The sequence below is a fragment of the Elaeis guineensis genome, chromosome 4 (genome assembly GCF_000442705.2).
Source record: "Elaeis guineensis isolate ETL-2024a chromosome 4, EG11, whole genome shotgun sequence".
Classification (NCBI taxonomy): Eukaryota; Viridiplantae; Streptophyta; class Magnoliopsida; order Arecales; family Arecaceae; genus Elaeis; species Elaeis guineensis.
The window spans coordinates 5,808,152-5,823,015 of NC_025996.2; the positions used below are offsets into that span (position 1 = coordinate 5,808,152).

General features: G+C 36.8%; 1 protein-coding gene across 1 annotated transcript in view; it reads left to right on the forward strand.

Moving 5' to 3' along the window:
• Positions 1-393: 393 nt before the first annotated feature.
• Positions 394-14,864, forward strand: part of LOC105044170 (DEAD-box ATP-dependent RNA helicase 13) — a 68,472-nt gene continuing 54,001 nt past the window's right edge. Inside the window, exons 1-13 of the mRNA XM_019850270.2 lie at positions 394-665; positions 794-1,087; positions 1,930-2,117; positions 2,579-2,779; positions 4,474-4,650; positions 6,235-6,623; positions 7,972-8,152; positions 9,326-9,448; positions 9,521-9,637; positions 11,320-11,424; positions 12,296-12,436; positions 12,607-12,672; positions 14,586-14,744. Of these exons, the coding sequence (XP_019705829.2) occupies positions 500-665; positions 794-1,087; positions 1,930-2,117; positions 2,579-2,779; positions 4,474-4,650; positions 6,235-6,623; positions 7,972-8,152; positions 9,326-9,448; positions 9,521-9,637; positions 11,320-11,424; positions 12,296-12,436; positions 12,607-12,672; positions 14,586-14,744 (2,307 nt within the window). The 5' untranslated portion in view covers positions 394-499. The remainder of the gene's footprint in view (positions 666-793; positions 1,088-1,929; positions 2,118-2,578; positions 2,780-4,473; positions 4,651-6,234; positions 6,624-7,971; positions 8,153-9,325; positions 9,449-9,520; positions 9,638-11,319; positions 11,425-12,295; positions 12,437-12,606; positions 12,673-14,585; positions 14,745-14,864) is intronic.

Consider the following 14,864-nt stretch of genomic DNA (forward strand, 5'->3'; position numbering starts at 1 on the left):
AATATATTTTTAAATTGATTCATAATATTTTTTCCTTCAAAATGCTTATTATTATATGTAAACAAGAAATCATCGTTTAAATATGTATTTAAATTGATTCATAATATATTTATACCTTTAAACTCTTATTATTATATATAAAATATAGAAAAAATCAAGAAAAAAAAAGAAAAAATGGAAAAAATTAAAAGATGGAAGCTTTTCCATATGGATTGATTTTTTTTTTCGGAGATCTGTGGGGAAGGAAAGCCTCCGAGGGTTTTTAGGCTCCGGTTGGGCTTTTTTTTTTTTTTTTGTTATGGGATTCTATGCGAGTTGCGGCGGTGTGAGTTGGTCCCTCGAAGGATTTTCTAATGGGTTTAGGTGGGGGATGGTAAGATTTTAAACAGGTTCGGATACGGGTTGGGCAAAATTTGCGGGTACCTTACCGTAGCCATGCCCAAGGCTGTGGCTTGAATGCTCGGCTGCGCTCCGCCTCTAGAGTCCTCAGAGGTCACCCATGGCGGAGATATCGCCTTCTCCACCTTCTCTCAAGAAGGCGAAGCGTGCTAAGAAAGAAGATCCTCTCCAAGCCGCCGACTCCCGCCGCCTCGATTCACTCCGCTGGAACGACTCCCTCCCCAACGATGACCCCTTTTTCTTCCTCGCCGGCAGCAACGAAGGAGGTCCTCCCTCTCCCCTTCCCTGCCTTACCATCCTCTCTCTATCTCTCTCTTTCAATTTGTCCTTGTTTTTCTTTTATTTATGTATTTTTCTTTCAATTTGATTCTTGTTTTGGGAGCGTTTGGAGCAGGATTTCTTTCGTTGGAAGAGATCGACGAGTCGGAATACGGGTTTTTAGGCGGAGTTCCGGAGCCGCTGGGGGTAGAGAAGAAGCCCGAGGGGAAGAAGAGGAAGCGGGGAAGCGGAGATGGGAATTCGGGGGACGGTGGATCCTGTATCGTCCAGGCCGAGGACGGAGAGAAGAGGGGCACGAAGAAACAGAAGAAGAAGAAGAAAAAGCCGAGAGATAAAAAGAAGAAGAAGGAGGAGGGCGAGTCGAGTGACAATGGAGAGAAGAGTGAACCGGTGGAGGGGAATGCTGAAGGTTCGTGCCCCTCTTTTTCTTGTTTAGATTTTCTTGAAGATTGAATTTGATATTGGATAATATAATTGATATAAAAAAGGTTCTTAATTTTTTTGTTTTTTTGTTTTGTTTTGTGTGTGTGTGTGTGTTCTATGGCATGCAGCTTCTGCTGTTGTGTTTACTGAGGGTTTAGGGTTAAGGGATTTTGGATCGATGAAATCCGGCACGAGAAATAGTATAGAAAAAAAAAGGATTCCCCACAACCCCGGGGGTTAATCTAGCATGTGTATTCTTCAATGCAGTAAAATTAAAAACCTTCATCTTTTTCTTTCTTTGGTGAAGAATGCCCGCCTTCACTAAAGAAAATAATGGACCACAGAAAACTTTTTATAGGTAATGCAGATACATCTGAGACAAAAATCTTTTGGCAAAAGAGATAACTGGAATAAATGCCACCGTTTCATTATACTGTTCTAATAGAACAAATTGGACTAGAAGAGTTTATAATGATCTGGATTACATGTTACATTTCATTGGATAAGAAATTTTTCAATATTAATATTCCATGTACCTAATATATCATTTATAGATTTGAAGGTGATCTGATCAGTTTTCTCTAATATGATATAAGGTAACACTTACATTCATTTTTGTTGTAGTAATGCAGCAAGCCAGCAACAGCAGCAAAATAGTTTTTTTCTTTTATTTTCATGAACCTGAGTTTCTTAAGATGGATATAATTAGTTATTTGCTGCATTTAGGATATGGATGTGTTGATCTCTTTTCGATGTACTCCCTTTACCTATTTGTTTTAAGAATATTATTATAGTTAAATTCCACCTAAATGATTCCTGTTCTGGCAGATGCGCTTAACAATGATGATGCCAAGAATGACATTGACGAGGGGTTTCTTATCGATGAAGATGAAGTTTATGCATGGAAGGAATTGAGGCTCCATCCTCTTCTTATTAAGTCAATACGCAGGCTTGGGTTCAAGGAACCGACACCTGTACAGAAAGCTTGCATTCCTGCTGCGGCCCATCAAGGAAAGGTTGGTTCAAAGCAACTTTTTTAATGAACTTATTATTTTCTTATCTTGCAGCATTATGAATCCTGCTTCACCATTTGTTCCTACTAAGATATTTTTATTTTTAGTTGGTCTGCTTTCTGAATATTCCCTGTCAGAATTCTAATCGGACTTTCTTTTTGTCTCCTTCTCCTCTTTTGTGATCCTTAAACCCAAGTTTGTTTCACTCTTCTTATGTACTTCGTCTCCATTGCATTGATTGATTGAAGAGGTGAGGTTTAGTGGTAAACTAATAATGCTCTATTCGATGTGCTAATGGAAAATGTCTGGGAAAAGATAGTTTTATTGTCATTTTCTTTCAATTGTCATTTGTGACTAGCTCACCACCTCCTGTTATAATAGTCAGTAATTATTGCAACTAAATTATGTCCCAAAAATATTATTAATGGAAGATTTTAATGGTCTTGATTCTGGTTCTATAACAGGATGTCATTGGTGCAGCAGAGACGGGTTCTGGAAAAACTCTTGCCTTTGGGCTTCCTATTTTGCAACGCCTTCTTGAAGAACGGGAAAAAGATGCAAGATTATTCCAGAAAGATCCAGATGAAAAACCAGTGGAAAAAGGTTTTATGGGAGGTCCTCTTCGTGCTCTTATTGTGACTCCTACAAGGGAGCTCGCCTTGCAGGTACCACTAGCTTACTTGAAAATATGGTTTTATGTCACTTATGGTATTTGAGGACTGAAGCTCTACTGTGTATCAGTTTCATCAGTTTAACATGGTGGTATATCATTCAAGGTGCAAATAGTTTGCTGTACATTTTTGGTCCACTTAGATATCAGTATTTGAGGATTGCTGTTTTTCTGTGCATCAGTTTAATCAGTTTGACATGTTAGTATACTATTCAAGGAGCAAATAATTCGCTGTACGTTCTTAATCCGGTTGCCCTTATAGATTTATCTTTTGCTATATTCATGAAGATATTTGGTTGTGATCCTATATATTTTGAACTAGTTTATGTGAATTGATTGTAGACTCACTTTTCTTGGTTCATTTTTCTTGTTTTTCTCCCTTAACCAAGATGGCATCAAAAGGTTAAGGGTAGGCATGAGATTGATAGACAAGGGTGGAATTTGAGTTGCTGTAGGCATGACCTTGCTCATACTGTTCATGCGTCAAGGAATAAGCATTATGATATAGTGTGTGAATATCAGGGTACATGCTCCAATATGTGTGTATTGCTTTGCTCTGGTTTGTATCTTGGCACTGATCCAGTTTGTCTCTCTGTGCTGATCCAGCATGTATTAATATGGGTAACATGGACCCATTATTGTCTACCACAAGCCTGACACATGACCACCATTGCTTGGCTTGGAATGATATGATATATCTTGCAGCAACCTGATCTACTTCAATCATTGATGCTGTTTGCTACATCATACCATTGCTTTGTCTCATCAACAAGCAAATAAGACAGAAACAATCTACTCTAATCTACTTGAAAAGGTGGAAAAAGCAAAGCTAATCATTTGTTGCAGCTACTTAGAAGCATGGAAGGCGGTACTGTCCCGAACCACCCAGTTTGGGGCATATTGAACCATACTGGAGGTGGACCAGCTTGCTTCCCTTGGTATAGGTCCGCTCATTGGTTTGAGAAATCTGGTGAGGGAGGGGGAGGGGGAGATGGAAAGAGAGGAAAAAGAGAGAAAGAGGGAGCTAGAGAGCAGGAGAGCAAGGAAGGGAGGGAGAGAGAGCCCCCCTCTCTCTCAGCCTCCTCCCTCCCTCTCCCTCTCCCTCTCCCTCTCCTCCCTCCCTCCCTCTCTCTCTCTCTCTCATGTCTCCTCTCTTTCTTTCTCCCTCTCTCGCCAGCTTTGGCTGTGTCAGTATGGACCTGGAATGGAATGGCACAGTACCGTACCATACTGTTTGGCCAAGCAACCTGTATAGGTCTGGGTATTGGCACAGCATACCTTGCTTCCTGTAAGGTAACTGTACTTAAATCAGCAGCACTGTTTTATTGGTATAAAATGGTCTTTGACTTACAGCTACTGTGGACTATATCTTGTGAGCTGTGGAGTTCTGGTTCTATATATGCTCTTATGATTAGGGATGCAGTATATGTTATCAAGATTCTGTGGAGAACAGAGGTGATGACATGTTAACTCACACCTGCTTTGTGAGTAGCCAAGAGTCATATATCTCAATGTGCCACCCTTTATTTTTTCAAATGCTTCTTTAAACTCTGTTTATGTGATCAACTAGAAGTAATTCACATAATCTTCAAGAATGTCTAAGGGTACACTGCTATTTGTTAACTTAATGCTTCATGACATCTACCCATGCATATTGCATCCCTGATTTTTTAGTAACTCTTGTTTCAGGTATCTGATCATCTGAAAGCAGCAGCAAAATTACTTGCCATTCAAGTCATCCCCATTGTTGGTGGAATGTCTTCAGAAAAGCAGGAGAGGCTTTTGAAAAGAAGGCCTGAAATTATTGTTGGAACTCCAGGACGGTTATGGGAGCTTATGTCGGCAGGAGAGCAACATCTTGTTGAGGTGAGTATGGTTCAACCTGTCATATATTTATTGTCTATATCATCATATTTGGTGAGTGTTGCTTAATTCATTGTCTTTTTGCATGCTACAATAAATCTTATCAATTTTGTATAGATTGTATGATACGTTTAATGACTAGAGCAGAAATTAATGCTGTAGAAACAAGATAGCACCATGGACAGTTGATTGCTAGTAAGCAGTTCATGTCATGGACCCATTATCAATTATCGTCATGTTAGTCTTATGATATTTGACTGGAATGATTTTTTTAAATTTATAAATTATGGAGTTGACATGGACCCATTATCAATTATTGTCATGTTAGTCTGATGATATTTGACTGGAATGAATTTTTTTTAATTTATAAATTATGGAGTTGATTATGCTTATATAAATGTGGCTGCATTGGTAAATTCATAGCATGAGAATTGGATATGCATATATCTGCAGTCCCTGTATACTTAACTGTTGCCTCTTCTTGATGGTACCAATGACATTTCTTAATGTGTCCATGCTATTATATCTTCATTGAATCTGACATTTAGGAGGGATCACTCTTCCAGCTTATGATGGTATTTTTTCCCTCATGGATATGTGCAAATTATAATGGAAGTAGTTTAGGCTTTTTGTATGGCTAGCTTTTTGGAGAAGTGATGTAGAGGTTTTAGCTAATCTAAGCTTTGAATGAAAAGTTACCCTTGACCATCACAATCATTACCAACTACATGATTAGCTTTTTGGAAAAGTGATGTGGAGGTTTTAGTCAATCTGAGCTTTGAATGGCAAGTTACCCTTGACCATCACGATTATTACCTCCTACATAATAGCAAAAACTGGATACAATTTTTTTTTCTTTTTTTTTAGTTTTTGTTACAGGATACAGCCATTCAATGGTCTTTTCTTTTCTGAATGTATTAAGATATAACATCAATGGGAGCTAAAACTTTTCATTTTGGGGATTCTGTGTGTGCAAGTTTACTTTTTGGAAAACTGGATTCTAATAAATGCAAAGATGCCATTTTTCATGCTTGTGAGGGAGAATAAATAACTGAAATGGGACATTAGCAAAAGTAGCTGAGTTATTTCCCAAAAGAAGCAGGAAGGATGAGGACACTCTGCAACAGAAACAAAGGTTTGCAAGTTGTTATGTTGCCATAAGTTCTTTAATTTTCACCCACCAGCCAAAAGCAACTGCGTGCTCATGATTTCGTATTGATATGCATATGCATATAGTTACATGGTTGTCACATAGATACTTTGATGATGAGAATTATGGGTTATTGACTTAAAATTTGAAATCTTAGAAACAGGCCCTAAGAAATGTGGAAAGGTCTACTTGGTGATCTTTGAGTGGTGCTCGTGTGATGCCATGAACTGCCATAAGGTTGTTTAGGTTTCAGGAATTGGTATGGATCCTTGTTCCTAGAGGGACATGCATACAATAGAAGCTCATAAGTCTAATTTTCATGTTATGTGTAGCATATTACCACTCATCATTTAGTGATATGATTATAAATATTTGGTTTATTTTTATTTACCGCAAAGATCAAACATTCCTGTTGACTTTCACATTCTTTACTGCAGTTGCACTCTTTATCTTTCTTCGTGCTGGATGAGGCTGATAGAATGATAGAGAATGGTCATTTTCATGAGCTACAGTCTATTATTGACATGCTACCAATGCTTAATGTTTCTGTTGAACAATCCTCTCAACCTACTACAATTTGCAAAACAATTCCAAGTTTACAGAGAAAGAAAAGGCAAACATTTGTTTTCTCGGCCACAATAGCCCTATCTGATAATTTTCGCAAAAAACTTAAGCGTGGATTATCTACTTCAAAGTCATCCACATCAGATGGGATAAGTTCTATAGAAAAACTTTCAGAGCGAGCTGGGATGAGACCTGATGCTGCAATAGTTGATTTGACAAATGCTTCAATTGTGGCTGCCAAACTTGAAGAGTCATTCATTGAGTATTTCCCATCCTTGCCATTTTACTCTCAATTAAGTGACACTCTACTACTGAAGATACCATTAAATTGCTTTAGTTCTTAGTATCTCTTATCTTTGCCAAATTTTTATGGATATCTGTTCCTCCTATGACAAACTTGATATAGTCTGTTATCTCTAACTTTGTATACAATGACTCCATATTTGAAAATATTATACATAATCTACCTATATTTGATGTTTAAATGTACATTTGGCATATGGGACTTTCAAATAAGGAGCAAATTTGCCAGGTTTCAGAGCACATGTTGCCGCGTTATTGCTATATACTTAAACTTCACCTGACTTCTCTTTTCTTTGTGTGTTGTTAAATATCAGTGAAAAAAGGTACTCATTTTGCGATAGTTAAGAGCAGACTACTTATTTACTCTTACAATGCAGCAAGCTTAGGGCCATTAATGATTTCAAATGTCTGATATGCTTCAAATGGCAGTGTACAAGATTATTAGGATTAATATATTATAATACAACTTTTTAGATTTTTAGAAACAGCTGCTATAAAGTCACCAAGGCCCTTATAGATCTGATTAAAAGTTGGATTGTGGTGTGGTTTATTTCCCTGGGGAATAACCAATCTTGGGAGATTGTTCTTTGTCATCTTGTTCTTTTGTGTCAGAGTCTAATATTTGGGTTCCTAACTTATTATGCAATTAATGTATTTGTCATACACACTGTAATATGTAATGCCAAATTGAGTGGCAACTCCTGAAGTTTTTTTTTTTTTTTTTTTTGTTTTTGTTTTTGTTATGCTTAAGCTGTGATTAGTTTGGAGATTCAAAAACATATGGGGGCTTTCTGATACATGGAAATTATTTCGACTTCTCAACTTCTAAGCAAAGCCTTTCATGTTCAAGCTTGCTATCAGTGCTCTGAACAAGGTGAAATGCCATAAAATTCTATTTTTCAGACAAATGCCATGTTACTTATTTTAAATTTGAAGAGATTCAGATTTTTTTCCCTTGAGAAAACATGAAAAATGTTTTGATGAAATTTCAATCACTCCTGGTCTCTTTCTCCATCAACAGACCCTTAGGACAAATAATTTACTAATTTTGATCTTCATGTCATGCAACCAAACTTTAGTGAGTGCGTATCATGCCTTTTCTTGTGAAGCATGGTGGAGCTCAGCATTGTCTTTTGTTGGCGGTTCTATAGTCTGTGTATCATGAAATATTTCTGGAACATTTATCTTAAAGCTGAACAGCATTCTTTTGCCATATAGAATCACTTACTGTACATTTACTCGTGCAGCTAGTATGTGAGTGTAACGCACTTGCTTTCTGTTAAGTATGTATGTGCTGGCTTTTGCAGATGCAGTGAGGAAGATAAAGAGGCATATTTGTATTACTTATTAAGTGTCCATGGCCAAGGTCGCACAATTGTTTTCTGTACATCAATTGCAGCTTTACGTCGTGTTTCTTCCATGTTGCACATCCTTGGCATCAATTCTTGGACCCTTCATGCTCAAATGCAACAAAGAGCCCGCTTGAAGGTAATTGATAGCTATAATGAATGATGTAATTATTTTGTCTATTGAGTTATTAAATTCGATAGTGTGTTTGCATGTGCATCCTTGCTATCATTATTCATCTCAGTACCATCCTGTTTATGAATTCTAGCTGTACCATCCAAAACTGACCCAGAATTTTGGAACTGTGATTGATATAGTCAGTTCCCTGCCTCACCAGGTGGTAATCACATTTGGCAATTAATTGTTTTTCTGCTTTGGAACTGATAACTAGTTCCTGTATCTGCATGAAAATAAAGTTTGATACTGGAAATGCCCCCTCCTTAATCTTTTTGCTGTTTTGGACCTGCAACTCGGTTTCAGATCCTCAAGTGCTTTCAGAATAGATTTGATTCCCATTTTGATTCAGCTCTTTGCCATTGAACCATAGACGTTTAGCTTATTTGACAAGTAAAGCACCATGGAGCAAGGTTAATTGAACCGGTATCAGGAACCGTATCAGTCAGCTACCAGTTGCATACAGTACCATTCAATATTGTATCCACACACAGTATGCGCTGGCATGCTGGTCACCAGATCAGCATTTTTTTTAAAATTTTTTTTAAACATTTATTTAAATGTAATCATTTTTTTTGGTTTTTGAATGATTTTAACCCTGATTTGATTTTTTTTTGGATGTCTTTTGATGTTTTTATTAGAGTTAAAATCCTAACTTGATGTTTTTATCATCCGGTGCACCTTAAATGATGCTTCTTGATGCTAAATAGACCATAATTATATTATGAAATGCAATTAAAGTTGATCAAGTAGTATATTTGTAAAGAAAATCAGTGAAATACAAAACATAGAAATTAGTGAAATATTAACCCTAACTGATTAATTTTTTGAAATGATTTGGTTTCAACTTTCAAGAGTTCTGTGAGATTATAAAAATCCTTGATGTGATTACGCACATCATGATATTTGCAGTAAATCTTGTGCAAAAGTTCAAGAATCAACTATTTAAGAAAAAAAAGTTACTTTTTGTGCTGCCACTTGTACCAGACAGGAGTGCTAATTCTTGAGGTAAAAATTTCTGGTTAGAAATTTAACTGACGTGATATGAAATCTGAGTTGTAAGCACAATTTTACCTCTCAAATTCTTTTTTTTTTTTATTGATTTCGACTATCATCATAGCTGACATGCTATCTGATCAGGCTATTGATCGTTTTCGTGGTAATGAGCATGGTGTACTAGTTGCTACTGATGTTGCTGCACGTGGTCTTGACATTCCTGGCATCCGAACTGTTGTTCACTATCAACTTCCGCACTCAGCAGAAGTAGGTGCAAAGTTGTGTTTTTAATTCTTTATGTTTCTGAATGTTAATAACTGGAACCTGTTTTCATTTTAGGTTTATATTCACAGAAGTGGAAGGACGGCGCGTGCATCTGCTGATGGCTGCTGCATTGCATTAATCTCTCCCAGTGATAAAGCAAAATTTTTTTCTTTATGCAAGTCACTGTCAAAGGTACATTTCTTAGTTCTCTATCAAATATTGGTTTCTGGAAGGCACCCCAATTTTAGGAGAGGCTGAGCTTACCAATGCTTGTGTATATCATATTAATATACCAGTCTATCAAGAAAAGATCCCATAGATCTTGCTTGCTTTTACAATATTACTTAACAAGAAGTAAAGAGGGAGTTTCTTTATTTACTTGAAATCTCAATTTTTTAACTCTTGGTTCTTGTTGATCTAGTGAAATTTTTGTATATTTCTTACGTGAATCACTGATGAGAAAAGAAAGTGCAAGAGAAGAGTGTTTAGCAACCCCCTTTTAGGGTGGGTGAGGGATGAACAGTGTTCTTCCCATCTTCCACCAGCTAACTTTCGAGAGTATACAAGTTGGGTAACATTGAGGTGACATCAACAGTCCGTCTTGGCCCCCAAAGGTTCTGTCGAACAAGGAAAAAAAAAATCCCCCACTCAATGGCAGTATATGTGTGTATATGTATATTAACATGTATATTGTATGCATATATTTATATGGTCAAAGTTTCAAGGTAGTTTTAGTTAAAACCAGCCAGAACTGAAATTTTTGGAAAGAAGGGCAGGGCCCACCATTTATTAAGAATAAAAAGGAATATACATCAACCTTCAGAACAAGGATAAGAGAAAAGAAGCAATTTCAATAAGAGAGCAGAAACAACAATTCAAACCACACTTTCTTGAAAATGGCCTTCTGTTTCTGAGTACATGGATCTTTTCAGTTATTCACCAAGGTCAAGCTTTAAACAGTATGAAACTGAAAAATTTCCTCAGTTTTTGCTGAAACTTCAAAGTCAATCCATTTCACACTAAACAGTTCTTGTCAAGACTTTAATCCTGATTCAAGTGATACTGCTTTGTGAAACTGAGATGGAAATGGGATGAATTTCTTGCTCACAGCCAGGCAAGGGAACGGTACAGTAACCATCATCCCCTCCAAAAAATAGAAAGGAAAAAAAAAAGGAGGTTTCTCTAGTTTTTTTTCTACCTTTATTGCCTTTAACCTATCTCTGGAATAAATGAGTGAAAATTGAGTTTAAGTTCTGCTGTCATGAGTGTCAATGGTTGTCTAGTTGTGGAATCATGAAAATTGCTGGTCCTATATTAGGTTGCAACTTTGATCTTTATGTTATTGAGCAGGGGGCTCTCTTTCATAACTGTCCTGATAATGAACTTGTTGATAATTTGCCACCAGCAGGGTCTTTGGACAAAAAAGGTAAAAGGAAAAATAGTTTTGCCTTTGTCGCATGAAAAACATAGGTTTCAAGTGAAATGCTTCATGATTGCTCCAGCTAATGCTTCTGTTCAGTGATTTTTCATTAATGCTTGTTATGCTTTAATTATATCTAAACAATAAAATGCTTATTCCATGTTTAGACTAATAACAATTTTCTTTCTACCTTTCTTCCCTCTGCCCATTAGAATACAAGATTTTCTATGCACTAACCACCCTGTTTCATTCTACATTAAATGCTTTGGAGATCTCCATACAAAATCATTGTTAAACAGTTGAAGGAAGTCAACTTGGTGTGTAAAGTCAAATCTGAACTGATGCTATTTTAATTACTTGGCAATACAGTAATATTCCTTGCACTGGTGGACTGTTACCAAATCTTTCTACAGATTTATGAGTTAATGCCACTTTTATTGGGGTCCATTTGCAGGAAAGCCTTCGGCAGTTTCCTGTGAATGATGTTTACATGCCTGAGGTAATGAAGCGGTTATCTCTTGCTCGTCAAATTGACAAGATTACGCGGAAAAACTCTCAGGTATTTCTTTTAACACACTTCTAGATTTCTTTCCTTTTTCTTTTTTTTTTTTCCCCTTCTATTGAGCAATTTTATAAAGTTCTTAGCACATTAACTGAGCAGTTGGTTGGTAAAGAGTGTATATCGAGGTATGAGAAATGCAATTTCTTAATCATGTAATGATAGATAGGTATTTCTGGTACTAGTCCTGCTCAATGCAGTGCATGGTAATTTGAGGGTAAATATAGAAATTGTGACTCAATTGTGCTTTTTTTGGCTTGTCCAGTAAAGTTGAACCAATTACTATCATGATACATTCTACCAATTATATACAAGCTGCATATAACATTTGTAATTATCTGGTAACTGCCACAAATTCTATATACTAGGGATACTGGCTGGGTTATGATATCAGATTGCTAGTTCTGTTTTTATTAGCTAGATATGTGAGATAACTATTTGTTGGAATGCATGACCAGATCTCTATCTCTCTCTCCCTCCCTCCACATCCATCCGTCTATCTACTTGTGGTCCATTCTTGATGTTAGGCCCTTGTGGTTTTGATTTGATCGTAATGTGAATGCACCAGTTAATTGCACTCTAGAAGTGGAGTGGTGTCTCAGTATCTTGTTGTGTATGACAATTTACTGTCCATTGCTGTAGATATAAGTCCATCATGAGGCCCTATGCTGCTGGTCGTCCTTTGATATTTCAATTTTCCAGTCATATCATGTTTGGAGTTTAGGGGCATTATAGCTGTGTTTTGTATCACCTATTAATTTTTAGTGCTTCCCATGCAAATGAAGAGCTTTCTTTTCGTTTTTTTAAAACTTTGAACTGTAATTATTAAACAATTTCCATCCAACATTTTGCTTTCTTTTTGTTTCTTCAGGAAAATGCCAAGAAGAGCTGGCTGTTACGGAACGCCGAATCTCTGGAATTGGCCATGGAGGACAGTGGCAGTGAGGAAGAAACTGTAAACAGCCATAAGCAGAAGAAAATTGGTTCTCTTCAGCTAAAGAAGCTGCAGCAGGTTTCTCTGGTTTAGTTTTGAGCATGGCTACATTTCAGATTACTTGAGCAGTAGCTGTAGCTACAACCCTAGAAAAGAATATTTTTAGTGGATTGACTTTGTAGATTCTCTCTATCTCTTTCTCTCTGAAAATTCTCTTTTCTATAATTTTATTGTGTTTCAAATTGCAGGAGCTGAATGACCACTTAGCACGGCCATTACAATCAAAAACATTCTCAAATCGCTTTTTGGCTGGGGTAAGTTTTCAATTTGTTTTTCTTTATATGCAAATATAGATTCTCCTTATATATGATCAAAGCAAGAATTTATTGCAGATAATCCACAAACTATTAGCTAAAGGAAAATTTCTGATATGTTCCTCACTTAGTTCAAAGGTCTCATCCATACCCTCTCCCATCACGCTTCATCATTTGCTACTCAGTTTCCCTCGTCTATGGGCCTCGATGACAAGTGAGTTGCACAACGCAGCAATGGAAATGGGAACAGGTGCATGAATGGGGACCCCAAGGGGGGGCTGGGACGCCTAATTAATAATGTTGACTACTTTGAGTGCCTTGGAACATAAATGGTAGACAATATATATCATTCATGATGGTCTCTTTAGGGTTTAACTCACAGTAGTATGAATTAAGGTTTGTTTCTTTTTAGAAAGCACAAAAGTTTTGTTTCCAAAGCATTTGCAACTAAGATTTGCAAGCTGTCAGCAAGTTGAAGCACTAGCACTGGTACTGCATGATATGTATTTTGCTAGTGCTAATGGGCATGCTACGGGCCTGTAATACTTCAAACAGGTCCCAATGAGATTAATGTATTCTGTGATGTTGGCTGGCAGAAGATACAGAAGCTTTTTCTGTGATGGATTTATGGTCATTCTCAATACAAGGGAGAAACCTGATTTATATCCAAAGTAGGAGGGTTTGGTAGGTGTTTTGCAAGCAGAAACATGTCAAATGCTTTAAGGGACTAGACATATGTTGGGGGAATATCATCCAATTGATAGAAGGTTCCTAATGTTGTCAGGTGATTTCATGAAAGTGAACTTGGTCGTGAGGATTGTGAAGTCCAACAATTGCCTCTTCCTTTTATTTGAGCAATGGCTCTACCATGAGAGGTCTAAGATTATTATTATCAAAAGATTGCAAAAGGACTCAAGTTTTTTTTGTTTGTTTGATTCATAAATGGTTATTACAACCGTGAACTATTGTTTAAAAAAAAAAATTCTGCTGAGTTATCTACAGACAAAAGTTGAGATTCATTAGCATGAAGCTGTCAGGTATAATTATCTTATTAATCATATGCTGTTTGCCATAAGATGTTGGGGGTTTGGTAACCATTAGAGAGGAAACTATTGAGGAGTTAATAAAGGGAAGGGATGATGGATATAGCTTGTGTCAGGTTATTGAGGATGGGGAACATAATTTTTTTTTTTTTTAAGAAAAAAGAGATTTCAAAGATTGAAGTGGTCAAAAACTAGCATCTTTGTATCATGACTTTTAACAGATCATTCATATGTGCTAAATTTTTTATGAAAGTGTCTCTCATGGTTCTCTTTGAGGACTTGATCTCAGTTACTCAATATCAACACATTCTGATGGCTATGGAAGCATATAATGTTCAAGGGTTGAGAAATATCATGGTGATGTGGAAAACTAGGAAAGATTGGGGAAAATTTTACTAGAGCAAGCTTAGAAATTGCACTGGTTTTGAAGACAGGATGATGAAAAGATTTAGATGGTAGAAGCATGTTCATCAATGTTCTGCACAGACATTGTAGGAACCCCGATTAACAATGGGTTTTGTTCTTTCTTTGCACTTCTTGATATCGGTACCCTTATTTTTAAAGGCATTTGTGAGGAAAATGAATTAGGTCTAAGTCCTCGTACATTTTCAGTATTTAATATTTTAGTTTATTATGAATTCCACTTGAATGATTCTGCTATTTGTAAAGGAGTTTATAAATCGTGTACTGAATTAGTTCTTGTTTTATGGTCTTTTAGTATCGTTATAATATATGTTTAGCCACATAAATTTACTTCTCATTGTGAAGGTTCTCTTTTCTACCAGTTGTTCTGATGATATGCAGTGTCTACTTGTCAAGACTTGTGAGTTGTGATAGTGTTCTCTTGTCTAACTTGTCTTTGAATTCCAGGCTGGTGTTTCTCCCCTCCTTCAGCAGCAACTGGAAGAGTTGTCAAAGAAGAATCCAAGTGGCAACGGAAGCTCCAAAGAAAATAAAAGACCTGGGTTTCTGGTTATTGGCCAGGATTGTGTTGAACCTCTTCAGGCTCTCCGCAGTTCTGGGCGTGAGGTATGTGGGAGAAATAGTTTTTTTTTTTTTGTTCCCTATGGATTGCCTACTTCAAAAGTGGTGTTCTGTGTTGTCTGTAGTGGTCTCTGATGTAATATGTTGTCATTTCGAAAAATTTGC